Source organism: Diceros bicornis, chromosome 20 (assembly GCF_020826845.1).
Source record: "Diceros bicornis minor isolate mBicDic1 chromosome 20, mDicBic1.mat.cur, whole genome shotgun sequence".
NCBI classification, from domain to species: Eukaryota; Metazoa; Chordata; class Mammalia; order Perissodactyla; family Rhinocerotidae; genus Diceros; species Diceros bicornis.
In genome coordinates, this window is record NC_080759.1 from 3,873,665 (window position 1) to 3,901,372 (window position 27,708).

The window sequence follows — 27,708 nt, forward strand, 5'->3', positions numbered from 1 at the left end:
CTTCACCATAATTCAGATAGGTAAATGGGAGGAGGTCGTGGAACGGTTATAGCTGAAGAGATTGGCATCGAGTTAATTGATGAGTAGATGAGGCTTTATTTTACTATTCTACTTTTGTATGGTTGGAATTCTTCATGATAAAATGTTTTAATAAAGCAACTCCTCCCCCTAAAGTGGGGCTTGTGCAGAACTTGCTGCCACATGGGACAAGTCTCGTGATGCATTGAGAAACTCCACATGTGAAGTACATAAAGCTCTGATCAATGTGCGTTCCAGCTGTGGGGCTCATTTCAGTGCCACCCTCAGGGAGGCCTGCCTGCCTGTCCTCCAAACTAAGGCAGGGCCCCGGGACACCACTCCTGGATCCCATAGCTTCCTTCATGGCACATTCCACAGCCATCATTTCACCCTCATTTGATGATTTTGTTTAACATCCAATGTTCTGCCTCAGCGAGACAGTAGAATGCCTTGAGAAGAGGCTTGCTCCGAAGTTTTAGGAAAAGCTCCCTCTGTGGTAGGAACCGTATACGACCCTTTCAAAGACCCACACGGCTCGTATTGCAGATTGTGGGTGGGGAGGGGCTTCCCACGTTACTTTATTTTTTTTATTTTTTGTGTATGAGGAAGATCAGCCCTGAGCTAACATCCATGCCAATCCTCTTCTTTTTGCTGAGGAAGACTGGCCCTGAGCTAACATCCGTGCTGATCTTCCTCCACTTTACGTGGGACGCGGCCTCAGCAGGGCCTGACAAGTGGTGCGTCGGTGCGCGCCTGGGATCCGAACCCGGGCTGCCAGCAGCGGAGCATGCGCACTGAACCGCTATGCCACAGGGCCGGCCCCCCACGTTACTTTATAAGTTCTTGTACCATTTGAACTTTTTTTTTACATCCATCTTGTGTTACTTATATTTTTTAAACTAATTTATAAAAAGCTGAAAGAGGAAGTGCCTTTGGGTCAGCTCTTATCCCAAGAGATGCCCTCCCTGCCTTCAAAGTCTCAGACATGCCCACCCACAGCGTGGAATGGATGGAAGTGGTCGAGGCCTTCCCCCACCAGGTGAGATGTGTGCCCTGACTCCAGAGAAGCAGAAAAGCCCAGCGTGCAGGCCAAGACCACTCTTGTGGGTATGTTATCATAGCTTGTGAGCCCCTCCTTCCCAGCCAGGGGCACAGTGGAGGGCCCAGGGTTATAGGGTGAAGGGTAGAGGAAGCCATTGCTGTCTACACCCCATGAGGTCATTCCCACTTTCCAGCCCTTGGCCACTTAAGTGAAAACGATGAGCTGAAAAACCACATGCAATAAACAAGGAACAGCCAACAAAATCACTTAAAATCTCAGAAATGTTCAATCAACATTTGCAGAGCGAGAAAATAAATAACATCGCAAAGGAGCCAGCAGCTCCCCTTTTCCCCTCATGCTATTCATGTTACTTGGGTTCAGGGTGCATGTGTCTCTGGACAAGTCACATGTCTTGAAGGCAGGCCGTTCTAGCTCTTTGAGGCTCCAAGCAGTTGTGCCCTTCTCCCTCCCCCAGGGAGTCCCCTACACCCTCACTGGACAGCTCCTGACCTCGGAGAGAGCCCTTCCAACCTCAATTGCTTCTCCATCCTGGCTCCCTCCCAAGACCAGCTGCCCAGAGCCCTGGTTCCTCTCCTCTGCTCACAGGAGCCACTTCACTGCCGGCCAGAGCCCCCCATCAGCCATGTCATTGAGGGCCAACAGCTGGGAAGCTGGGCTCAGCCCCAGCCAGGTCTGGCTGGCTTGGCAGCCAGCAGGAAAACCTAGGGCCTTTGGGAGCTCTGGGCGGAGGCAGCTCGATCTCAGCTCCGGCTGCCCAATGGTGCCAGCCTGTCCATTTGACAGAAAAACACACGCTGGCGGCCTGCCCCGGGGTGTTTCCAGAAAAGAAATTTAATCTAATTTACATACTTCTAGATACATTGATAACCAAAATGTGGCCACTGAAAAAAGTTAAAAGGTCAATCAGCTCCCGGTTTCTAGCTGGCCCAGGATTGCAAAATAAAAAGATCCATGTTCCTTATTCTCTACACAAAATGCATTTTTAAAAAAGTGAAAGGTCTAGGGAGCTATACATAGAAAGCAACAGTGAAAAGAGGGAGGAGGGCGGGGGTGGGGGAGGAGAATCCCACTCCCACCCCATCCTGGGCTCCAGAGCCCCCAGGCTCTGGGGGACCTTGACATGGCAGGAGGCAGCTGTCAGCTCTGAGCTCTTCCCTGCTGGGAAGGCCTCCCGGGGGGGGGGGGGGGGGGCAGGGGCAGCCAACAAGGATTTCCGTGGCATTGTGGGCTCAGTGGGGGGCTCCAAGGCCCTGGCAGCCCACAGAGGGAGCATGCCCTCCCCTGAGCAAGCACCGTGGCATGACGTGGTCAACTCAGGAACTGGGGGGCTGAGGCAGATCCCGGGTCTCACGAGGTGCGTGCGTGCATGTGTTCATGTGTGTGTGCATGTGAGAGGATATTTATGGGGGCAAGAGGGAACCAGGACAGGGTCTTTGGGGTCTTTGCGGTCTTTGCAAATGGCCGCCTGGCTGCTAGACACGGGGGAGTGCTGGCCTTCCTCTCCTGTGACCAGATCAGCTGCTGCCAGAGACCTGGCTGCTGCTCCTGCTGGACCAGATGGGCATGGGCTGAAGGAAGACGCCCTGTGTATGGCCCCAGAGTCCTCGGGCTGGGGCAAGGGCGGCGAGCTGGCTCCTGGCGCCCAGGCTGTAGTGTGCCCGGACCCCAAAGGGGACCGGTTTGAGGTTTTGGCTTGCTCCTTTGGAAACGGAAAAGAAATAGGGAGAAGAGGGAGAAGGAGACCGAGGAGGAAGAGGAGACAGAGGTGGCACAAGAGGGATCTGGAATGCTTTTGTGTTAGGGCGCCTCTGCCGCTGCTGTCTGTGCCTGTGGGGCCTGGGGCTCCTCAGGCAGGGGGTCTGCTTTGGAGAAATTCATCTCCAGGATGTGTCGCTGTAAGTGCCGCACCCATTCCTCCTGGATGGAGAGGGGCCCCTGGAATTCCACCTCACAGAACCTGTGTGGGGAAACAGAGAGGAGGGGCCCCCTGCTGAGAGGAGAGGCGGAAGCATAGCCCTGCCCACGTCTCCAGGCCCCTGGCCATGCCCTGAGTGTCAGGCATACCTGCTGTTACTCAATGTGGACAGGGCAGGCCCCGGATTTGAGGGACCCAGAAGCCAAATGTTCCCCTGTAGACAGGTACCTCTACTCATCAGGGGTCAGGGCAAGGTCCCCTGGAGACCCCCGTCTCTATGCTCAGGGCAATCTGCTGGCTCAAATGCTGGGTAAGGGCCACTGGGCTTCCTAAGCACCTCTGCCATCTGACTGGAGCATGTGACCTCAGATGGGAAAGGGCACAGAGAAGCAGATCCTACCCCGCCACGCTCCAGGACAGAAGGATAGGAGCCAGGGAAAAGGGGGTCAGGCACGAACTCAAATCCACCCTGCTCATGCACCCAATTGACAAGCTCCCCACCCTCGAGGCCCCAGGGGAGGCCTCACAGCACAGGGGCCCAGAACCCAAGCTCGTGGCTCCAGAGACTTGGGTTCAAATCCTATTTCTGACTTGGCCTGTGTGGCCTGAGGCAGGCCACCTTACATCTCAGACTCCCAGTTTCCTGGCCTCTGATGTACACCTGGACTTTGGTAAGTATGAACTAAGACCTATTTTTTTCTTAATCAGGCAGACACTTGTTGAATGCTTACCATGTGCCAGGCATAGTGCTAAGTGCCTTATAATTCAACTCTTAATCCTCATAACAAATCTATTACATAGGTCTGTTATCAACCCCACTTTATAGGTGGGAATATTGAGGTAGTCCTTGCTCAAGGTCACTAAGCTGATAAGTGTCAGAGATGACATTTGAACCTAGGTCTCACTGGCTACAAAGATCAGGGTCTGAGCCCAATGCTCAGAGGTGCTGTGTCTGTGAGGAGCCCTGAGTCTGGGTCTAGCCACACCCAGGGCAGTCCTTGAGACTACATCTTCCAAACCCCACCAGCCCCCATCCTGTTCAGAGGCTCTGGGTGGCCAAGCCCCAGGAGGTGGTCTCCCTCCCTCCCCCGGGGGGCTGTGTACCTGCACTTGAGAGTGTAGATGTTGCCAACGAACTTGACAAGCGATGTCTGGGGGGGGCGGGGCACCAGGGAGGGGACTGGCCGGACCCGGGGCGGGGGTTGCCGAACCTCCTCCAGCTTCTGCTGCAGGTCATGGGCCTCCTCACCACTCCTGGCCGCAGAGGTGTCTGGAGGGCGGGCTTGTCGGCGCTCAAATTCTGAGGTGGGGAGAGAGATGGGAGATAAGCGGAGCTTGAGGCCTCTGGGGAGGTTCCTGCCTTCAGCAAAAAAGGGTAGACGCTGAGAGGAACTGTAAGACAGGACAGCTGAGGACTGAAAACTGCCTGAACCTCGGGACAGATGGGATGGCAGACAGATGAGCGAATGGGTGAGGAACTGAGGAAGTGACTAGAGATGCACAGCAGAGAAGCCAGCAGGCAGCCAAGTGGCCCCCAGCAGGCCTGCTGCCCTTACAACCCTTTCCGACCAGCACTCACTGTTGATGTTCTGCCGCTGGTGCTCCTCGGCCTTCACAGCGCCTGGCGGGCTGGCTGCCAGAGGCCGCTCCCCACTATCGGCCGCCCGGCCAGCCTCGGGCCCTGGCTCACCCCCGGCGCTGCGGCCCACCACAGCCAGGCCCCCGGGTGCCAGCCCCAGGGGCGGCCGCTTATCACTGTCACGGCCGTGGCCAGCGCTGCGGAACTTCTTGGTGAAGGGGCGGCCACCCTGGATGTAGCTGCGGTAGGCGCCCACCTTCTGGGGCCGGTGCTTGATCCACTCGCTCAGCGTCTCAATGGGCGAGCCATTCACACACCACTCCGTCACACCGAACTGCCGCAGGTGCGCCCGTGCGTGGCTGGCCAGGGCCTTGCGGTTTTCAAAGTAAAGGCCACAGAGCTCGCAGCAGGCCTCGGTGGCTGCAGGCAAAGGGGTTGCTGCTGAGCCCTAGCCCGAAGAGAGCAGGGGAACCCAGAAGGTGCTGCCCAGGTCAGGGGCCAGTCCCGCCTCCCACAGGGCCTTGCCAGGGGACCGCCGCTGGGGGTCAGTGTGCACATGGCACTGCCCGGCCTTGCCAGCCCTGGCAGATGCCCTCCCAGGACCCTGCCACCCCCTGCTTACAGGAGTGGGAGGTCTTCTCGTGGAGGGCCTTTGCCTTGAAGGGCAGTTCAGTCTGGATGTAGGTCTTGGCCTTGACCTCCGCTGGGAGGAGGCGGTCCTCCTGCAGGGGCCGCTTGGCTGACACTGAGCCCAGGTAGCCGGTGGCTGAGGGCTTGGCCCCGGTGATGGGTGCCAGGCTGAGCTCACGGGGAGCCTGGGCCAGCCCAGCTCCTGGTTTGCCTGGCCGGCCAGCCATAGGCACCAGCGGCAGAGTGGCCTGCACAGGCCCAGGGGTGGCTGTGGGGGGCCCGTCTTCAGCCAAGGCAGGGGCTAGGTCTCCAGCTGGTGGCTCCTTCTTGATGAGGCATGGCTTGGACTTCTTCTTGAGGATCTCCCGCAGCGTGTCGATGGGCGAGCCATTGACAGACCACTCGGTCACGCCCATCTGCCGCAGGTGGGAGCGTGCGTGGCTCGACAGGCCCTTGCGGTTCTCGAAGAACTCGCCACAGAACTCGCAGCGGATGTCACGCACCGGCTCTGCCCGAGACGCTATAGGGGGTCCGGGGGGGTGGGGAGGAGAAGGAGGCAGCGGCTGCGGGCAGGAAGCCTCCAAGCTCAAGGCCAGTGTTAAGTGCCCAGCTGCCCCGTCCATGCAGTCCCAGACTCAAAGGACCCGCTCCCTCGTCTGCCTCCAAGGGCCTTTGTGTACATCATCCAACCCTTCTGCTTGTTCCGTCACCTCCAATTCTAGCTAGCTGGCTTCACAACGACTCCCTGTGACATCGTGAAGTGTTGAGGAGCAAGCGTTGCTTCAACCCTGGGCTCAGATGCCAGCTTGGCTGTAACCACCTGTGTGATGCTGGGCAAACCACTTCTCCTCTCTGAGCCTCAGTTTCCTCCTCTGCAAAATGGAGATGGAAACCACCTCCCTGGGTTACCGGGAGGCCCTAGAGCGAGAGCAGTTCAAAGCACGGAGCACAAAGCAGGCATGAAATGCACGTGAGCGCTAAGGCAGAGGCCTGGGCTATCCTCACCTGCGCGGCACACAGCAGGAACCCGGCCGAGCTGAGCAGAATGAACACAGCGACAGTGCGAGAGGGAAGCAAGGGACAGCGATGTTACAACTATTGCACACACAGAGGTGTGTTTCACTGGGCACCGTGCTCAGTGCTTTACACTTCAGAAAACCACACAAAGCTAGGACCATGCTGATCTCCATCTTCCAAAAGAGGAAACTTGCTCAAGGTCACATACAGTTAGACTGTGGAGCAGCTGAGATCTGAACTCAAACCTGTCTCCAAATGTTAAGCACTTAGTGACCAGGAATATGAGAAAGACACAATTCAGACACCTACTAATGTCCCTATACCCCTGCCCATGGCAGACATCACTAATTGATTGCTGCAGTCTTTCTTCCTAGGAATCTGGCTGGCAGCCACTACCAATTGATTGAAGATGGCATAAGACACAGAATCTTTTTGCCATCCCAGAATGACACAATTCTGCCTCCCCTATGTGAATGAAGGAGAATCAAGAAGCAGCTCAGTTGGGGGTCTGTGCAGCAGGAACATATAACTAGCCCCTTGTCCTCTGGACTTGTATTTTCCCTTCCATTTCAACCCTGGACGCTCTGGGTAACCCCAAGGGGGGAGGGCAGGGAGGAGACCCCTCTACCTGTTCTCTCTGCCCTGCCCCAGGGTCACACTTACACAGGTTCAGGGGGGTCATGTCTTCCCGCGGCGCCGCCCAAGGACCCTCAGATGAGTGCAGCTCCCCATGAAGGGCCCCTGGCAGCATCTCCCTCTTGATCTCCACCCGCATTTGTTCAGGCTTCAGCTTCTTAGGCAGGGAGGGTGCAGCCAGGCCTGGGAACATCTTCCGGGCCGTGGGAGGAGGAGAGGCAGTTGGTGAGTGGCCCAGGGGGCTGCCTGGTGGCGGCGGCAACTTCTTGGCCAGGGGTGAGAGGTGAAGGTCCGCAGGGCTGCGGGCTTCCAGTGAGCTGCCAGGACCTCCGCTGCCCACCACCTTAGCCAGGGCTTTGGGGCTGGGCACTGGTGGGTTGGGGGGTCCGCCAGGCCGGGACTGGGTCCGTCTCTTGAGGATCTCCCGCAGCGTGTCGATGGGCGAGCCATTGACGTACCACTCGGTCACGCCCATCTGCCGCAGGTGGGAGCGCGCATGGCTCGACAGGCCCTTGCGGTTCTCGAAGAACTCGCCACAGAACTCGCAGCGGATGTCGCGAGCTGGCTCTGGGCCCGAGGCTGCAGCAGGAGAGAGGGACAGTTAGCATCATGGGTACCATTAGCATCGTCACCTGTGGGTCTCCTGGTCAGCTGGGTGTGGGCAGCAGCACGCCCACGGGCCAGGGTGGTGGTGGAGGGCAGGTGTCAGTGAGGGAGCTGAGGAGCGGGATGGGGCTGGACACCCAGCAGGAGTAAGGGGAGGCTCCCTCAGTCCTGGCAGAGAAGGATGGAACCAAGACTCCACGGCTCTGTGGGTTCCAACAAGGACGGGGGCAAGAGGGCACAAAGTGGCAGCCTAGGTGCCACATGCCATCCAGACCAGGGGCAACCGTGGGTACCTGCCACACCAAAAGGCAGCACCCTACCCTTGGACTTGATTCTCAGGGAAAGTCATGGTCATAGAGGTCAAAGGCCAAGAGAGAGGGCCTAGCAGCTGACTGCCAACAAGATCTCTGGGCAGAACTGGCCCACTGCCAAGGGCCCCTGTCCACTCCCTGCCCCAGCAGGGAGGGAAAAAGGAGGGGGCTGTGACCCCCCCGGGAGGGGCTCCAGGGCCCACAGGGAGGAGGGGATGGCTGAAGCGAGAACCTACAGAGGTTGAGAGGAGACGGCTCCACATCAGAGGCCCAGAAAATGCCGGCGGCTGTGGCGGCCGAGAGGTCCTGCTTCCCCCAGGGGCTGGCCGTACCCGCGGCCTTCAGCTTGGCCTTCTTGGCCGGCGGTGGGGGGGGGAGCAAGGAGAGGGCCGCAGAGGCGGGAGATGGCCGCCCCAGCTGGGCCAGGGCGCCGCGCCCGAGTGGGAGGCGGATCTGGACGCCGTCCCTCCTGATGAGCCCGTGGAGCACGTCTATGGGGGATCCCTTGGCGTCCAGGTCGCTGACGCCCAGGTGGCGCAGGTGGGCACGGGCGTGGCTGGACAGGCCCTTGCGGGTCTCAAACCAGGCACCGCACAGCTGGCAGTCCAGCTCTCTGCCCCCGTCACTATCTAAAGCTGCGGAGACAAAACACAGGGGGGGTTCACGGCCGCCACCTTGGCCGGCCCTTGGGGACTGAGGCAGGAGGGCCTGGTGCAATTCTTGGTTTCCCAGGCTGTTCGGGGTCCAAGACTCGTGCCGCAAATTTATTTTAAGAAGTTTTGGGAAGCAGAAAGTCCTATTCCCTGCCTAGCCCTGTGGCATCAAGGTAAGTGTGGAGAGCTTAAGGATGTGGGGCAGAGAGGCAGTGGCCAAGTTCCAGTGGCACAATCTGATGCCCCCAGGCCCTCTCCATGGGACCCCAGCTACGGGAACTGTGCAGGGTGGGTGGTAGGTGCAAAGCAGGGGCCCTGCTCCTGGAAGCACTACAGACAGGGAAGCAGCTTCATTGGAACGTGAGGTGCCAACTGGGGTGCCCTGGTGGGCAAGGGGCCAGACCCTGGGCCCACAAATGTGTGGAAAGACCTGACATCCAAAGGGACGCTCTCGTTAAACCTGCTCACCGCGCCTGGGTTTTTTTTTCCCAACTCTACTTTGCCATGCCCACAGGCAGCCTAGGAGGTACGGCCCCACCCCTGGGCACAGTCAGAGGTGCCTCTGTATAGGATAGCCAGGACGTGAAGACAGGGCTAACCATGGGACCCCCTGTCAAAACCCAAAATGCCCCATGGGAGCCCTGGTTGCCTTCACTGCCCCAACCCTCAGGCCCAGAGAATGCCAAAAGCTGCCCCTATGTGGCAAGGATGACCCTGGCAGGCTCAGCCACAGCCAGGCCTCCAGGAAAAACAGCGAAGTAAAGTGGGAGATAGATGATGATATGCAGCGCGGCCAGCCCAACGGGAGATGCAGCACCGTGACCAACACTCTGACCCAGTCGACCGGGAGGCAGGAGCTGCAGTCCCTGTTGTCCCCACCCTGGGCCCTGTAGCCTGACCTGAGGACCCCATCCCAAGGGACCTCCCTCAGCTCCCGGGACCCACACTCACTGAGGTTCAGGGGCCCCTCGTCCTCAGACTGGGGCCACTGTGCCTTTGGGGAGGCCGGCCGGGGGCTCAGGGACAGCTGGGGGCTCTTGTCCTCAGGATTCTTGGGGGTAGGGGAGCCCGCCAGGGCCAGTGGTGCCTTCTTGAGGAGTGGGGAGCTGGGTGGGTGGGCCAGGCCCTTGGCCGAGAAGCCAGGAGGTGACTTGATGGCCTTGTTGACAGCGGGGGCATCCAGGGGCTTGGCCAGGGTGAGCAGGCCAGGTCGGGGGGCCCCAGCGACCACCTCCTTTGGTGAGCTGGACTTCTTAGTCAGGCCAGAGGGCAACCCGAGGGGAGTGTCGGGCAAGCCCTTCTGCTTCACGAGCTCATAGAGTAGGTCGATGGGGGCGCCGCTGCTCTCCGACTCAGCCACCCCCAGCTGCCGCAGGTGGGAGCGCGCGTGGCTGGACAGGCCCTTTCGTGTCTCAAAGCAGGCACCGCAGACCTCGCAGGTAGTCAGGCTCTGGGCTGGAGGGTGAAATGGAGGCCAGGAAAGCAGACTGTGAGGCCCCTTGAGCCCACTCTCCCAATTCTCCTCCCCTGGGGGCCCCCCTCACCCAGGCTCCCCATAAGTGTTTTGCTTCTGTCAAGCCCCCTTGATCCTTAAAATAACCCTAGTGAGGCAGGAATTAATCTGTTCAGTTCACAAATAAGGAAACTGAGTCTCAGAGAGGAGAAGAGTTGAAGCCCAAGGGCATCCAGCAGGAGGCAGAACCCTTCTGTGGTCCAGCCAGCGGAATGCCTTTCAGATCTCCAATGTGCCAGGGTGTCCTGGCAACAGGTTTTCACATAGACGTGGACCTGCCCGGCACAGGCTTCAACAGAGCACCCTCTGCAGCTCAATTCATGCCCGAACACTGGGTTGGAGGCCCCAACCCTGGTGCCTGTGGTGCCCTGCACCCTCTCCTACAGAGCCCTCATCCCTGCCTGTCTGCATCCCTACCTCCCTGTTTCCCAACTTCAACGACCCGAAGGACAAGAGCTAGGTCTGTTTTGCATCTCTCACATCTCTGGAGTCCAGCACAGTGCCTGTCACTACTCAATAAGGACCCGAGGATCAACGGACAGACGAGGCAACGTCATTCGGGAGATCACACAGCTAATGAGGATCAGAGTCAGCAAATGAACTGGGTCTGAGCTCTTGACAACCACGCCCACTGCTTCTCTGGATGCCCGCTCCCCAGCCCAGTGAGGGTGCAGCCTAAGGCCATGCACACCCAGGACAGCAGAAGCTCAGGAGAGAAGACAGCTACGTGTCTCCTTGGTGGCTTGGGGTGCCAGACGAAGGCTACGGCCAACCTGGGGCCCTGCATTAACCCCCAGGCCCAAGAGCTCTCTGTGAGTGTGACCAGCCTGGTCAGCACCCCCGCCCTACCACCTGGGCCACTCACCCTTGAGGTCTGGCAGCTCTTGCTTGCTGCCATGAGGAACCTCTGTAGCCACTTTGCTGCTCAGCCGATTGGCCACCTGCTCCAGGGGCCCAGGGACAGGCAGACTCTTCTTTGGGAGCAGGGATGAGCCCAAGTCCATGGCTACCATTGCGTTTTCCTCAGAACCCAGGCCTGTGAGGTTAGGAAAACAGGCTCAGCCCAGGCAAGGTGTGCCTGTCTACCCCTGTAAGGACTGAGAGTAGGGGCTCAGTAGTGGTGGTAGGGAGAGCCTTATTCCTCCTCATCCTTGGTGCCTGTTCTCACTCTGGGAGGCAGCTCACCCCATGAAAGCTGAGGCTCCATCCATAACCCCCAGCACCAGTACGACGCAGGGACGCGAGGCTGACCACTGACAGCAGAGACTGGGAGCAGCTTCCACCCACCAGGACACAGACAGGTCAGGGGATGCAATGCCAGTCTGAACTGAGACTCCCATCCTCGGAGATCTCAGAGAACACATCTCTCTTGGCAGAACTTGTGGAGCGGAGCAATTGTCAGTCTTGGGGGCAGTCACAAGGGCAATTCCGTAACACAGGGCCAGAGTCAGAGGCCAGAGAGGCAATGCACAGGTGGAAAGCCAAGGACAGGGTGGAATCTCCACCAGACAAGACAGCTGGGGCTGCAGAGACAACTAGCAGTCCCGGAGTGGCCTACACATCACAGCTGAGCCCTAAGTGGGGTAAGGTGAGAACTGGGAGCCTGGACCAGCAAGGCTCTGACTGCGAAAACAAATTGTGAGAATCAGAGAACTTTGTAAGAAGTTTCCGAGGCAGCTGTCAGGCCAGGAAGCTTCCCCGGGTGAGGTGTGCGTGAGGACAGGGAGTCAAAAGCGCGTTTTCATGGTCTAATTTACAGAGAAAGGAGCCAGAGGAGCCTGCTGAACTCCAGGTTTAACGTTCGGAGCATGGAGAGAGCCCCGAGGATGAAGGGACTGTGTCAGATGAGGCCTTGGAGGCGCTCAGCGCTGAGAGCAGGGAGCCAGGCAGGTCTCTGCTCGGTCTGAGTCCTCCGGAAGCCAGAAGGCAGGCGGGGGCAGGGGGGCCTGAGACACCGAGGACTTTGTCAGAGTCTCCGGGAGGCACGGGCGCGTCTGTCAGGCAGGGCAGGGACTGGGTCAGGGCCGAAGTGACTCGGAGCGGGTCTCCGCGCCGCAGGGACCGGGTTTCCAAGGGGGACAGGGGCATCTGTCAGACGGGGAGAGGGTCCCCGGAGCGGCGGCGGAGAGTGTTCCCGAAACCCGGGACGCTGCGCGCAGAGACAGGCGCTCGGGGGCCGCGACCGGGGTACCGGGGGAAGGGGGTTCCCGGAGACAGACTGGCTGGCGGAGGCGGCGGCGGGAGGCGGGACGCCGACTCTCTCCTTCCCGCACGCTCCCCGGCGCGGGCTCTTACCCGGCGCGGGCACGGGCGCGGGCCCCGGCTCCGGGTCGGCCTTGGGCCCGTCCCGCGGCGGCGGCGGCGGCGGCGGCGGCGGGGGCGGCGGCGGCGGCGCGGGAAGGGCTGCGGGGCCCGGGCTCGGGGGGCTGGGCGGGGGCGCCCCCGCGGGCGCGCGCTCCCGGGCGCCCCCCGCGCGCGGCCCCGCCGCCGCCCTGCTCTCCGCTTTTGTCACTCGGCACTGGGCGGTGGAGGCGGCCATCTTGGCTCCGGCGCACGCGGGGCGGCCGCGCCAGGCGGGAGCAGCCGAGCGCCGAGCGCCGCCGCCGCCGAGCCCGCTCCGCTCCGCCCCGCCCCTTGGGGCGCGCCCAGGGCGGCCGGCCGAGCCCCGAGCGCCGCGACCGACACGCTTGTCCCGGCCCCGCGGGCAGGGCCTGGAGCGTCAGGGAGCTGCCCGCCCCCCGGCTCCCAGAGGCGTTCATGCCATGCTCCGAGCCGCCGCCAACTGCCGCCCCAGCCCGGGCTTCCACGGGCCGGGACACTCTCCCCTACCCGGACATCCCTAAAGCTATGCTCCTCCGGCCACACGCAGCCGCCTTAACAGCATCTGGGCTCCTGGAGCCCCGACGGGCGGAGCTAGGCCTGCCCCGGGACCCTGTTCCATTCTCTTCCCCTCCGGGTCGGGAATCCTGGAAGACATCCGATCCCCAACCACGAAGATCCCCCCAACATCATCGTGGTATCCAACTGTCCCCCGACAGTGCTGTCCCGCAGTCTTACGGATCTCCTCACGCGGCCGGCACCACATTTCAGGCACAACTCGCTTCCTGCCCAACACCAAACCGGTTGCCCCCAGCTGTTCCTTGACAGCTGGGTGGGGTAGAATCTGACTCTTGCCCCGCCCCCAACCTGGCACCCGCCCCGTACGGTCCACTTAGGGAGGGGTGGGAGAGGCTTCTAAGGACAGCTGAGCAGGGCCAGTGCCCAGAACTAGCCTTATTCTTCGGCATCCTTCCTCAAGGCAAGGCTTCCAGGATCTTCTCAACCACTCCTTAACCGCCCCCGCCCCCCAGGTGTCACTGAGAGACTGACCATAGCTCCCTCTCCCCAAGACAAGACGGAGGCAGTGCCAGGCTCACTCCTCACACCCGAGTGGCTTGGCTGACTCCCTCAGCACTAACTCGGGGCTTGCACACTGGTCTGGTGGAAACAGCTTAGCCACAGATGAACCCAGCTGCTGGGTGCGTGCTCCCGTCTCTGGGGTGCCTGGCCCAGGTGCCAAGTAAGGGGTGTGAGCCTGATGTTCAGGCCTATGCCCGAGTGACAGAGAAAGAAGTGGGCAGGGCTGGAGCCTACAAACTGCCTCCTCTGCCCCCTCAGCCATCCACAGAGACGGCTCAACCTCCTAGCCACCGCTGAGACACCACAAACTTAGCCAGGTGTGTGAGCTGAATGCCCAGAGGACAGCCTTCAGCAGAAGCAAGAAGCCTGAGGTCACAGCCCCACTCTGCCTCTCCCGGAAGTGTGACCTCAATCAGCCACTATCCTCTCTCTGTGCCTCTGTCACCTTGTCCAAGGAGGAGAGGGGACTTTGATAGCTCCACCAACCAACCCCCCCCTTTGCAGTCCCTCAAGTGCCCTTCACTGGTCAGGGGGCTTGTGGATGCACCCAGCCAGGCCTAGAGTACAGATCTAGGTAGGAACCTGGAAGCTCCAAGTAAGAGAAACATGGAAGGAAGCCTCAGTTCGAAGCAACCCCTGGACAATCCCCCTGTTCAGACACCTTCTCCATTCCCCAGAGCCTGCCTACCCCTCACTGCCGAGTTCTCTGCCTCGAGGTTCAGGAAAGGCTCCCACAAAGACAGGCTTTGCAAGGCTCGGTCCTTCACCTTTCCGCTCTCTCTGCCATGTCCAGTACAGGCTCCTTCACCAAAACACGACCTCTGGATTTCCCCAGCCATGCTTCACTGGCGAGACCACTGAACACGGTGTTCAGAAGTCTACCTCTGCGGCTTTGTGACTGTGGCAAAGCAGATGACCCACAGTTTCTTTATCCATAAAACAGGAACACAGCAATCCTTAGCCCCACAGAATTGTTTTGAGGTGTAAATGAGATGAAATCTTAGTACACAGCAAGCACTTGACATGGGAGGGTTATCAATGCCGCTGGACAACGTAGGCACCACTGAAAACCTAGAATGAAGACTCTAGATCTGCACTGTCCAATAGGATTGCCACTAACCTTGCATGAGCCTTGTATTTCTTTCTTTCTTTTTTTTTTTTGTGAGGAAGATCAGCCCTGTGCTAACATCTGCCAATCCTCCTCTGTTTTTGCTGAGGAAGACTGGCCCTGGGCTAACATCGTGCCCATCTTCCTTCACTTTATATGGGACGCTGCCACAGCATGGCTTGACAAGCGGTGCGTTGGTGCGCACCCAGGATCCGAACCAGCGAATCTCGGGCCGCCGCAGTGGAGCGCCCGCACTTAACTGCTTGTGCCACTGGGCCGGCCCCACTTTTTTTTTTTTTTTTGTGAGGAAAATTAGCCCTGAGCTAACATCTGTTGCCAATCCTCCTCTTTTTGCTGAGGAAGATTGGCCCTGGGCTAACATCCATGCCCATTTGCCTCTACTTTATATGTGGGACGCCTGCCACAGCATGGCTTGACAAGCAGTGTGTAGGTCAGCGCCTGGGATCCGAAACTGCCAACTCCCGACCGCCAAAGAGGAGCGTGTGAACTTAACCACTAATGCCACCGGGCTGGCCCCAGAGCCTTGTATTTCAAGTGCTCAACAGCCATATGTGACCAGTGGTGACAGGACAGCACAGATATCAAGAGAACATTTCCATCATCTCAGAAAATTCTATCAGACAGCATTGCTCTAGATAGAAGATGTTATCAGACAGCACTGCTCTAGATAGAAGATGTTATCAGACAGCATTGCTCTAGATAGATGATGTTATCAGACAGCACTGCTCTAGATAGAAGATGTTATCAGACAGCATTGCTCTAGATAGATGATGTTATTAGGAGCAAGGATTCTGGAGCCTGATCTGCCTGGGGTTTCAAATCCCAGCTCTACCACTTCTGGCTGTGTGACCTTGGGCAAGTTAATTAAGTTCTCTGTGCCTCAGTTTCCTCATCTGTAAAATGAGGATAATAATAACACCTACCTTGTAGGGTTGTGAGGATGTAAATGAGTTGGTGTTTGTAAAGTGCTTAGAAGAGTATCTGGCTCCTAGTAAGAGCATGTATGTTAAAATCACTGTCAGGCAGGGCAGGGAGGAACTGGATCCAGAAGGAGCCCTAGCCCAGCCCCTGAGTAAAACACAAATGACCCCCAACTGGCAGGGCGATTGTGAGGACGGTTGTCAACATACTTTGTAAAGTGACTTGAAAACACTTCTGGGAAAGTGGAATGGCTGCCCTCTTCCCACCCCTCCATCCCTCTGGGTCCCTGGGAAGGGTCAGGGCTCCAGCTCTGCACCCCCTCTCCCCTTACCATCTCCGTAGGCTGGCCCAGGGTCCTCAGCCCAGGTGGGCGGGAAGGGCACTGTGAGAGGTAAGCGGGGCCGGCGGGAGTTCAGTAAGCCACCAGGTGGTCCCCCGGGCTCACGGCCCCAGGGGCTGGGGGGCTGTTCGGAGGCCGAGGTGGCCAGCAGCTCTTGCAGGATGTTGATGGGCGAGACAGTGAGCTCCCAGTTGGTGATGCCGAAGTCACGCAGGTGGGCCCGGGCGTGGCTGGAGAGGCCTGCCCGTGTGTCGAAGCCAGCCCCGCAGAAGTCACAACGCATCAGGCTGAAGGTGCCTGGGTCGAAGTTAGCCACTGCAGAGGGAGAGAGGACATGGACTGCCTTGCGGAGGTGACTCTCTGGCCCCAGCCCTCCCGGCCGGCCCCCAGGGCTGCTCACCCTCCTGGGTCACACAGCCAGTGCTGTTCCTCAGCCTGGTTGCCTCCCTTTCCCTTTGCCCTTCACACTCCTGCCTACGTCAGCTTATGTGTCCTCCAGCTCCAAGAAATCTTCTCTGTCTGACCTCTCAGAGCTCACAGCATCGGAAACCCTTCTCCAGTTGTGGATGTGCAAGCATTTGAGTGAGTCTTCAATTAATACCCTTCTCATGTCTAGAGCTCACGTCTGTTTTTGCTCACTATCACCCCAGTGCTGTAAATTAAATCTTTGTTGAATGAAGAAATGGGCGAATGGGCAGGACTCCCAGGTGGAGTCAGAGACTGCTCTCGGCTTCTCCAGCCCCCTGGTTCCCCGAGCCTCCCCCATCACAGCCCTGGTCACTCAGCATCATAACTGCCTGGTTTCATGGCTGTCTGCCCCTGCCCCCCACCCCCAGTGTGCACACACACACACTCTCAAACACCATACCAGCGCCTCCCCAAATGGGCTCCATGTCTGCCAGTGCCAGAACCACCCAGGGCGCTTGTGTTGGAGACAGAGCTCCAGAATCTGAACCTGGGTGCCGGGGAATCTGCACCCGAGGAAGAAAGGTAGGCGCCTCCCAGGCAGCCCTGGGGGTTCTGGAGCTGGCCAGGGTCCCAGCACTCCTGTGCCCGGCTGTGAACTCCAGGAGTGCAGGGACTGCTGTTTTGTTGACTGCTGTGTCCCCAAGTGCCCAGAACAGAGGGGACCTCGCTCAATAGATGTTTGTCGAAATAAGGAATAAATGCAATTCCCTGCCTGGTGCTGACTCCTTCCCCCAGCTGCTGGAAGGGCCAGGGCATTGGTGTGTCCCCACACCTCCACTGATGCGGTGGCCTTTGCTGTGGCTCCCAGGTCTTCTGGGAGGGGAGCCCCCGACTTCACCCCACTCCACACTAGGCAGGATTTTGAGTGAGGGTTGTTTGGTTCAGAACTCAGCTGCCCAACTGTGCATCTCCTGAGCCTCGGAGGGAGGTGGGTGCTGGAGCGAAGCCACCCTACCTTTTTTCTTCTTCTTCTGGAAGGAGAACCTGCGCTCAATGGCCTTCACCTCCTCAGCGGAGATGAAATGCCGCACGTTGTAGCTGACACCCACACGGTTCAGGTGGCCCCGGACGTGGTTGGCCAAGCCGATGCCGTTGTGGAAGCGGTCGGGGCAGTAGGGGCACTTCCGCTCCTCTGGCTTCAGTGCCACCGCTGGGTCCCCATCCAGGAGCGTGTCCAGCCCCATAGGGCCGCCCAGCACCGAGTCTAGGAGCAGGAAGTCCAGGGGGTGGGCGCCCCCCAGCCCCAGCTCTTCGGGCTGCAGCCTCGGGGCCGCCCTGGCTGCTGCAGCCATGACCTGTGGCCCGAGCTTTGCCACCAGCACCACCGGGACCATCCCGCGGAGCTGCTGCTGCTGTGCCTGTGAGGCCTCAGCTGCCCGCAGGGCTTCTCGGAAAGTCCGCTTCAGCTCCAGGGCTGGTTGTGGGATGAGGCTAGGAGTGGCTTGCGGAGGAAAGACCCCATTTTCAGGGGAAAAGTCAATTTCTGAGGCCACTTGTATGTCCTCCTCCTCCTCTTCAATCCAAGGGTGCCTCCGGTCCCCTAGTTGGGCTGGGAGCCCCTGTGGGTGGACAGCGCTCTTGTTTCTACTGGGCTGGAAGGAATAGGGGGTGGACGCTAGTGGTGAGGGAAAGGCTGGCCTTCCCAGGGGCCTCTGGCCAGAGCCGTGCAGGAGTGGCTGTGACAGTGGGAAATCTCTCATGCCCAGCTGCTGGCAGCCTGGGCCAAAGGCCAGGCTGGGGTCGTATCCAGCAGGGTGCTCCCGCCACGGGGGGGCCAAGAGCAGCTCAGCTTTGCCAAAGCAGTCCTCAGCGGCGTCAGGGAAGCGGGCATATGCATCCTGGCTGGTGCCCGGCTGGCTGGCAGGGTCCTCCTCAAAAGCCTCGCCGTCCTCCTCCCAGTGGGGACGGGTGTGCATGAGCCTCACATGCTCCTTGAGCAGGCTCTCGCTGGGTGCGGGGAAGCCACAGAAAACGCAGGCACTGAGGCCTGAGGAGGCTCCATAGGGCTGACAGGCGAGGGCGATGGCATTGGGGCCGGGGCTGCTGGTCCTGCTGCTGTCCCCAAAGGACTCCTTGGCAGCCTGGCCTGGCAGCTCACGCACGTGCAGCTTGGCGTGCTGCACCAAGGCCTTGGAGGAACTGGTGCCAAAGATGCACTTGGGGCATTGCAGCCGCGCCTCCCGGCCCTCGTTGCCTGGAATCCGCTTCAGCTTCTGGATCTCCTCAATGATCTTCTCTCGTGAGGCCTGGTGCAGCTGCCGGTGCTGTTCGAGGGCACTGGAGTCGGCGAAAGCCCAGCCGCACTCACCACAGGCCAGTGGAGCCAGGTCGGCGGGGGGCTCCTGGCCCGGGGCTCGGCGGTGCTGGCTCATGTGCTCCAGGAGGTGCTCCTTCTGCTTGAAGTAGATGTTGCACTCAATGCAGGGGAATACAGCTAGCTCCTCGTCCTCATCCTCATCTGGGCTGGCCACCTCCTCTAGCAGCTCACACAGGTAGGGCCCCGTCCGTATCCGGGGCAGTAGCGGCTGCAGCCGCTCGACAGACGCCTCTGAGTTCACTGTCCAGGTCTGCGTGGCCACCTCTGAGGCCGACCTGGGCAGGCCCCAATCAGACGGCTGGGCCAGCCCCTCCAGGTCCGCCAGGTGCTCTCTGGTGCCCATTACTGCCACATCCAACGTCTTAGTGGTATCTTGTACCGGCAAGAGCACCGTTCTGAAGGAGGCGAGGGGTGGCGGCTGGGGCGGCAGATCCAGGTGCAGCCCCGCATCCTGGGGTGAGGCCTGCTCATCTGTGTCTTGGAGCCAGTCGAACCTGGGGCAGCCCCTGGGGGCCTTCTCCAAGAACTTTGGTTCACCTTGGTGGTGCAAGAACCTTCTAGAGCCCTTGAGCTGAGCGTGGGGCTTCACGGTTCTCACAATGACCGAGTCCTCGAACCTCCGCTCAGATGGGATGCTCTCTTCGGACTCCTGGACCAAGGGGTACTCCCAGGGGCCCCGGCCATCAGGGGGACCAGGGAGGTGGCCCAGGAGATGGGGTGGTGGGGAGCCCGGCCGGAAGTCCAGGCTGCTTCCGTCCCAGTAGCTGCAAGGAAGTGCCAACGGGTCAGGTTAGCCACAGGCCTGTTTCCCTTCCTCGGGCGAGGGAGGGGTTCCCAGGCAGTCTGAGACAGGCCCCACAGACCCAGCCTGAGGGCGACCTCGGAGGGGCCGAGAGGGTAGGGGTGAGAGTGGGAGGTGGGGGGGTTACCTGTGGACCCTTCTAGAGCCGTTGGGCCAAAAGCCAGGTTCGGCTCCCAGGATGCTCCTGTCCAAGGCATCATGGGGGATTGTGCAGAGACCACACCCGGGGTCACAAGGCGTGTCCCCAAGTCTGGTGGCACAGTCAACTCTCATCTGTCCCCAGGAGGGCCCCAGGCTCTGACCTGTGCTCCATGCTACATCTGGTTTGGTCTTCCCCAAGCTGGGGTGATTTGGTTAGCTTAGTTTCACCTTTCCAGCATATTTGGTGAAACTCTGCAGCATAAACAACTCAAGAGAATGCACCTTTTCTCTGCATTTCCCCTCTTGGAAGGGCAGAGTCCAGGGAAGTTAAGTCCCTGCTCAGCCTCTGGCCCCCAGGATCCTGACTTCCTTTGGGGGGAGGAGGAGGCAAGGCAACCTCACTGAGCCTCAGTTTTCCAATCCTAAAAATGAGGACAAGTCCTAAGACCTAGGAGCCTTTGCATCCTTATGCAACGTCTAAAGAGCTTTCTCATACCCGTAATCAAAGAAAACCTAACACACAACAGGTGCTTATTTAAAGGATCCCAACCACAAACTTTCAAAGGTGGCCCTTGACCTTGTGCAGCACAGGGTGAGGATGACACAGCCCAATGCTGGGAAGACACTTTGCTTGGCCTGGCATCTGGCTCCCTATAAGCCAGGACCAATGTGGGTTCTTACGACTATTCCTGACATCTTACAATGACATCTTACGACATCTCCCTTCATTGTCAAGATCCTGCCTCTAAGAGGGCTATTAATCACACCCACAAACAGATGCGGAAATGGGTTCCCCCGAGAGGAATCACAGGGTCACTTCTCGAAGCCCCTAGTGATGTGCGGTCATAACAGGACCATGTCCCCAGGGCTGGGGTGAAGATTCAGTGAGGCAGACCTGCGCTGAGAGCCTAGCGCACAGCACGCGCTCCATGCCTGAGAGCTACTGCCAGTCCTGATTTGACAATGATCACGTCTTAGCACCTGCCGCACCTTTTAATAAAGGGTCGCTGCTTTCAGCATTGCTGTGGATTCCTGCTCCAACCAATGTCCCTTGGGTCCTCAAGGCAAGTTCGTGCGATGCATCTTAGGGACTCCATTTTTACAGATGAGGAAACTGAGGCTCAGAGAGGCTTAGCATCATTCTAAGGGGCACCTGCCAGAGACAGGACTCCAAGGGTCCAACCTCCAGGCTCTGGCCCTGCTCCTGGCAGGGATAATGAGAGTTGACTGTCTGTGTTCATCCCAGGCCTCCCCCGACCCCCTGCACACACCCAGGGGCTTGCATGCCAGGAGCCACCTCCTCCTGCCTGGCCTCCTGATTCCCTCCTGTCCCCTTGTCACTCCCAGGGGCTTTTCTCGGGCCTGGGCACATCCTGCTTGCCCCCCTGCCCTCCCTGAGGTCAGGGCCAGCGTGGCACTCACCAGCTGCTGATCCGATGGGTGGCGGAGGTGGCACGGGGGAGGGCTTCGCTGAGGCCGGGATGGGGCTGCCCGTCTGCAACAGAGAGGGGAGACCCTGAGGGGCTGGGGTTCCTCTGGCTGGGGCCCTTCACAGCACCCCAGCTCCGGGAGCCCTGCTAGGCACCTCGGAAGGGCCCGGCTGACTCTCTACCCCTCTCCCCTGAGAGGCCTTTGGCCTCTGCACTCCTGAACCCTGAAAGGGGTTTCTTTGGAGGAGTCCCCTTATCTCTCCTGGGGGACCCCAGGGGCTTGGTGCCTTCAACCCTCCTCTCTTCACTCCCGCCTAGCAGCTGGGGTGATTTTTTAAAGTCACACCCTGGTAAAAACTTGCTTGGTTTCTCATCATACCTACACTAAAAGCTAGATTCCCAACCACCCTACAAGGATCCGTGAGGTGGGACCTCTGCAGGTCTCTCCAGCCTCTCCTCCCTCTCCTCACCCCTCACTCACTCGACCCAGACTCCTTGTGAAGCCTCCAGCCCACCTAACTCTTTCTGGCCTCAGGGCCTTTGCACTGGCTATTCCCTCTGCCTGCAGAGCCCTTCCCTGGGCTCACTAAAGTGAGCTCCTATGATTTTCTCTCTCATCACCTGTTTCGTTTCTTTGTTAGCACTCTCTGAAGTTGCCTGGATCCTTCTCTGGATAGCTACTTGCCTGTGTCCCCTGCCAGTACTTCAGCCCCTCGAGGACTCATTCATGGCAGCAGGTTGGCACACAGCAGGTGCTCAACCACTCCTTGCCAAATGGTGAGTGAAGAGCCCTCCAGCCTGAACTGCAGAGGGCCCATCCCTGCCTTCTGGACCCCCTTCCAGGCCTACATCCTAGAATCAAGTCCCCTGCCAAGACCCCTTACACAGATAGAGCCAACTCTCCATTATCCGCCTGTGGAGCCAACGCCTGGAGTGACCACGGGAATCCTGGCCTGCGCCTCCTCTGCCCGCTGCACCCGCCTGACACCAGCGAGCGTGCCAATCAGGGTGAGGCCAGTCTCCTGGCCAAGGTTAACACACTGGGGGAACTGGCACCCCATCCAGAGCCTGACAGATGCAACTGCTGGGTTAGCTTCAGTTGGAGGACAGTCCAGAAAGAGGGCTAGGACTGGGGCTCGTTCCTTTTCCAACCCCTACTGTCCAATTTGCCCAGGAAATTGAGAGCCGACTGTTAGAAGCCAAAGAATTAAAAGGACCATCAGTGGTGGGAAGGTGGTCAGAAAGTTGTGGTCACTGCCTGAGAGTCTTTCTGCTGAGGCTGAGAGGAGGGCTGTGACTGTCAAGTGGCCTCTGGAAGGTGAGCGTGGTGATGGGGGTACAGAAATTTGCATTGTCTGGAACAGTTTCTCAACCTTGGTGCTAATCTCATTTGGGCCCAGATCATTCTCTGTGGTGGGGCGTCCTGTGCACTGTAAGGTGTTGAACAGCATCCCTGGCCTCCACCCACTTGGTGCCAGTAGCCCCCACCTCCCGCCCCTGGTCCTGCAGTCATGACAACCCAAAATGTCTCCAGACATTGCCAAACTGTCCCCTGGGGGCAGAATCGCCCCCATTTGAGAACCCCTCGTGGAGACTGATGGGGAGCAGGGCCCGGCCACGGGTATGCTCAGATGCAAGGGCTGGTGTCAGGGTGGGGTGTTAGAGAGGGCTCGAGGGTTGGGAAAGCAAGGACTGGACCAGCCGAGAGAGACCTCGCCCAAAAACAGGGTCTCTTGAGAACACAAGGATCATGGACATGAGCTTCTCAAGAGAGGGCAACCAGTTCACCAGCAATGAGCCCCAGCATAACCTAGAAGCGTGAGTCTGAGGGTCCGGGCGTCCTGCTTCTGAGATTTGGGACCCCAAGCTCCCGAGATTCCGAGCGTCCCAGATTTGATGATTCTGCAACTGCCGTTGTCCAAGAGCTCCGTGAGCCAGGGGCCGTGCTGGCCTCTTTGAGCAGCCCCAGCCAGCCTCCTATTTTTAGTGGCGGTGATTTTGGAGGAAGCAGGCCAAGTAGGGCCCCATGTCCAAGTCACCTGGGGGCTGGGGGGCTCATCCAGTGGCCTCCACAGCCCGTGGGGATTCAGGAGTCCATGTGGGTCAGATGAGGTGTGCCCAGGATGCAGCCCTTGGCAGTGGCCGTGCCAAGGGGCCCCCATTGACTCTTGCCATCTGGGGTCCCAGAGAGGGTTTGAAAATGAAAGTGGGAAAATGAGAAGGGTGTCCGTGAGCAGCTTGAACCCCAACACAGGCAGCTTGGCAGAGTGGCCAAGAATCTAGACTTTGGAGTCAGACATATCCGAGCCCAGGGCCCAGCAGTGATCTGAAGGGCCTGCCTTTCCTGCTCCAAGCCTGTTTCCTCCTCTGTATAGTGGGAACAGCCACCACCCCAGTCTTGCAGGGCCAGTGATGGGTGCCAACAAGATCACAGTAAATGCTCGATCCAGAGAGGCAGTGGTCGGGGGAAGGAAAGGAGGTGGAAGTGCCCAGGGGGCTTGAGCTGGCTCGGAGACATCCCAGGTGGGAAGCTGGAGGCTGGACCCAGAGTCTCAGGCCCGTTCACTCCATGCTCTGATTTTCTCCCCAGCCTGGGGCCCCACAAGGGCAGAAAGGATGTGTTGTTTGTCCCCTGGCCCCTGGGTCCCAATGCCAGGCATGCACCAGAGTCTTCATCAATCTGTGTGGACTGTCTCAGCCCCCCAAGCCTTGGCTGCACCCGGGAGAGGTCATCCAGAGAGACCAAACACAGGGTGGGGGTGCAGGGAGGCTGTGGGGGCTCCAGGCCAACAGCCATGATGGAGGACAGAGGAGGCAGCAGATGCATCCGTGTCCAGGTGGAGAAGTCTGGAGGTAGCCACTCCAGGGGTGTCCTTGGGGGCTCCAATGGCTGGGCAGGGATGAAAGAGGGCCCAGGCTTCCGGGTGGAACAGCAGCCCCAGAGGTTGTTCCTATTTATAGGCATCACAAGACTCCTAGGGCAGGTGTCTGTGCCAGGGAAGGGGGGTGGTGCAGGCCGAGAGGGCAGCAGAGGAGACGCTGTGTCCAAAGCCCAGGCCCTCCTCCAACCTCCAGGCTGCGACCCCACTCCAAGTCAAGCCATCCCCGCCCCATGTCCCCATTTGCTCAGGGGCACCATCAAGGGTGGGCCTGGCCCCCTGCGGCAGCTACCTTCTCCTCCGCCCAGGCACATGCTCTGGACCCTGATTCCCAGGGGAGTGAAGATGCACCTGCCTACGTACCTTTCCCCACTCTCCAGACCTGGGGCTTCTGCCAGGGAGAGAAGAAGCCCCCAGTTCCTCAGAACCAGACCCAGAGAGGACCCTGGACCACAGAGCCTGTTCCCTGGGGCTCCCACAAGTCAAGGTCCCGGGCCAGCCACGTGACCTGGGACGTGGTCCTGCCTCTCTCTGGGCTTCTGTTACTAATGGTTTGGAGGGGATTATATTCGCCCTCAGGGGTCTCACCTTGCCATTCCCCTGCGTGACACCTTCAGGTGCCACCAGTCACCTCCATGCCATCGCATATGTGGAACCCACTGCCTAGACGCCCCCTGCCCCTTTGCTTGCCTCACTGTTCCTCATCTGGGCCTTCTGGGTGCTTCCCCCACTGCAGCCCCAGCGACGTGTCAAAACACCTGCTGGCTATCTCCTCCAACCCAGATGGCAGTTCCACGAGGGCGGGGACGGTATGTGTGTTTGGTCACTGCTGTGCCCCAGTGCCCGGCCCCAAGAAGCTGCTCTGTAAACATCTGAGCATCAAGAGTGTTGCTAAGGGACAGCTGGGGCAGGTCAAGGATGCCTTGATGCAGGGTGGCGGCTCAGGGCGAGGGCTGTCAAGCCAGATGACTGCCTGGGTATGACCTTGGACAACTTAACCCCTCAGGGTTTCAGTTTTCCCCGTCTCTAGCATGGGATAATAATAACTGAGGCTACCCCACAGGGTTCTTTTGAGAATGACATGAGATGATCATGAAAAGGGCTTGGCATGTAGGAAGCCCCTGACGAACTGCTTGGAGGTTCCTGGAAACCAAGGCCTTTAGGGCAGGCCAAGGAGATAATGGGAGATGTCTGGCGCATCAGCCTGCACTGCCCCACCACTCTCCAGACACACCAGGCTCCTAGCTGGTCCTTGAACATGCTGGGCTCCTCCTCACCACAGGGCCTTTGCACCTGCTGTTCCCTCCACCTGGCTTGCCCTTCCCACCATTCATTCCATGCTCCATTCAAACTCCACCTCCTCAGGGAGGCTTTCCCAGGTCTGCCAGGCACTCTCCTGGCACTCTGTTTCATACCTTCACAGCATCCGTCACTACCTGCCCATATGTTATTTGTATAGTTGCTTGTTGTCTGTCTGCCCCACTAGAATGTCAGGCCCCTGAAGGCAGGGACTTTTGCCTCTTTTGTTTATGGCTGTATCCCCAGCCCCTAGAACGTAGTAGGTGCTGAGGATTTAATAAATGAATAATAGATCTTGAAGTGGGGACAATGTGAGATCCCTTTTTGGTGGGTAAACCAAGGCACACAGACTGGGCTGACTACCCAGTCTCTCCCCAGCCACTAGAGGGCACAAGCTGTTTTCCCCATGGCTCAGGACCAGGACCCAGCAAGACAGTGCAAGAGGGAGCTGGGATACACTAGTGGGAATGGGGTACACCTGGGGAAAAAGTGGGCTCGGGGCGCTAAGCTGGGCATCTGGACCGCATTAGTGTGCTCAGAGGAGGGAGCCAGGCAGGCCTGAATTCAAGTCCCAGCTCCTCGCCACCCACTGGGGGGCCTGGATCAGGTCATTGGCTCCTAGGGCCTCTGTTTTCACAACAGTAAAATGGGAAACTAAGCAGAGTGCAAAGATAGGGCTCTGGACCCAAGCAGAATCAGAGTCCCACCTTGAACCCTACTGGGCTGGGTGACCTGGCCTTCTCAGTGCCGCGGGGACCAGACTGGATGCTGCCACAGGGCCCACCCTCTTACCGGAAATGCCACCTCTGCCATCCAGAATGTCTTGGGGGCCCTCCTTGGTGACAGGCAGGTAATGGGTGGACTGGAAGATGCCACCTTCCCCCTCAGCAGCCTCGGCCCCACTTTTGATATCTTCCCTCGGTGCTGGGCCAGGCAGTCTCTTGGGGCCACGAGGATGATCTGGGGCAGCCAGGCCACCTGCCAGAGGCCCATCCATGGATGCTGTCTGCTTGGCTCCACTCAGCTGCTGGGCTGGCTCAGCGAGGCATTGTAGGTCTGGGAGCAGAGAGACAGGTGCTCAGGGGAGGGAGAAAACGGACTCTGCCTCAATTTCTCCTTCCTTGAAGCCCCAGTCCTCACCCTTGCAGCTCAGTGCCTCAGTTTACCTCCCAGCCCAGGTAAGCTAAGTTAATGGTGCTGAGGCCCTATCCACACACATTGTATCCTGGATGGCCCCTATCTTCAGTATGCCTCAGTCTCCCCATCGATAACTTCTCTCTTTATACAGATCCTGTACTGCCTCAGTTTACCCCGTTTTACACATGCACACTCAGCTGCGTTGTTTTCTTCCAGCATTAATCCTGTCACCTCTCCCAGATGCCTCCCTTCCTTCACACACTGCTGCACTCTCCCCAGGTGTGCTGGCACTTCCATGCACATGCACATGCCATGCGCACGCCTCAGCGTGCATCCTAGCCACCTCTACACTCCGCTCCTACACACTGTCTCAAGTCCTCCCATCCTTACTCCAGCACTTTTCTCACACTCCAACCTTCCCCTTGACACCACCTTAGGGTTCTCCAGCATTAACCCCTTCACCCTCACACATTGCCTCAAGTGACCCCAGCATTACCCCTCATGCATACTCAGCCTGGGTCCCTCCATCCCACCCTCCCAAGGTCTCTCTAGTCTGTGGACAAAAGGGACGGATGGGGCTCCTGGTCCGGAAATGAGGACCCTGGTCCAGAAATGAGGACCCTAGGGAGGCCGTGGGGGTGAGAGCTGTCCTCTCCACCTATAAATACCTTCAAGGTAACGGCAGAAAGTGAAGGGCAGGAATGAGGCGCCCTCCCCAGGGAGATGGTGGGGAGGCCGGGCCCAGGCAATCGGGGCGGGGCCGGGGATCCAGGCCTGGCTGCAGGCGCTGCTCTCGGGGGCCTGGGAGCTCCCAGGGGGCCTGTCCCCGGACTAGCAGTCGTGGCGGAGGTCCCTGCCCAGGCCCGGAGGGAGCACTTGCAGGTGCCCACCGGGTGGGCACTGCCAGCGGGGAACGGGCCGGACCGCAACTTCGGAGCAGTTTGGCAGCGTGGGGAGGGGGGTTCCCACCTGGACGCCCCACCGGGGGTCGCAGGGGTGGGGGTGGCGCCGCGCCAGCGCACCCCTCGGGGGGCGGGGTCCAGGAGATGCGCCCTCCACCCGTTCACCTCGAGGCAGGAGACCCCGTGGGACGCGCCGAGGTAGAGGGGACACCTGCCCCAAGACCCCCGCTCCTCCCCACCCCCGAACGGCCCCGCCCCCGACCAGGCCCCGCCCCTACAAGCCCCGCCCCCGCCCGGGGGGGGGTCCCGCCTGGCCCGGCCCGGCCCCGGCCTCCCCCTCCCCGCGCCGGCTCCGCCCCGCCCGCGGGCTCCCCAGGCCCGGCCGGGCCTCACCGGGGAGGCGGCGCCGCCGGCCGGGCGCCGGGGCTCGGAGCTCCCCTCCTCGGTGCGGCCGTCGCTGCCGCTACCGCCGCTGCCGCTCCCGGTGCCGGTGCCGCGGCCTCCGCAGCCGCCGCCGCCTCCACCGCTCCGGGGACATTGTCCCTTTAAATCGCTCCCCCCGCCGCCCCGCCCCCCCGGCGCGCCGCCGTGACCTCAGCACGA

The 27,708-nt window shown here is 59.6% G+C and overlaps 1 protein-coding gene across 8 annotated transcripts; it reads right to left on the reverse strand.

Moving 5' to 3' along the window:
* Positions 1–1,323: 1,323 nt before the first annotated feature.
* WIZ (WIZ zinc finger) lies at positions 1,324–27,558 on the reverse strand. Of its 8 annotated transcripts, XM_058563568.1 has the most exons (13): positions 27,499–27,558; positions 25,859–26,122; positions 20,881–20,953; positions 17,154–19,279; positions 15,722–16,045; positions 10,807–10,977; positions 9,380–9,883; positions 8,012–8,410; positions 6,886–7,437; positions 5,198–5,725; positions 4,576–4,995; positions 4,101–4,296; positions 1,324–3,038 (listed from the first exon to the last, which is right to left on the reverse strand). In XM_058563568.1, the coding sequence occupies exons 2-13, from the start codon at positions 26,061–26,063 to the stop codon at positions 2,879–2,881; spliced, it is 5,658 nt and encodes a 1,885-aa protein (XP_058419551.1). In that variant the 5' UTR covers positions 26,064–26,122; positions 27,499–27,558; the 3' UTR covers positions 1,324–2,878. The 8 variants fall into 8 exon arrangements, with proteins under 8 accessions (XP_058419551.1, XP_058419552.1, XP_058419553.1 ...); XM_058563569.1 differs by lacking the exon at positions 10,807–10,977; XM_058563570.1 differs by lacking the exon at positions 8,012–8,410.
* Between the last annotated feature and the right edge of the window lie 150 nt (positions 27,559–27,708).

Bases quoted from the DNA above. Each gene is read 5' to 3' on its own strand.
- WIZ (XM_058563568.1), bottom strand. From the start codon at position 26,063: ATGGATGGGCCTCTGGCAGGTGGCCTGGCTGCCCCAGATCATCCTCGT. The intron at 20,954-25,858 runs GTAAGAGGGTGG...TCTCTGTTGCAG, and splicing joins TGGCAGAGGTGGCATTTCCG to ACGGGCAGCCCCATCCCGGC. The intron at 8,411-9,379 runs GTGAGTGTGGGT...TTGTCTCCGCAG, and splicing joins CGAGGGGCCCCTGAACCTCA to CTTTAGATAGTGACGGGGGC.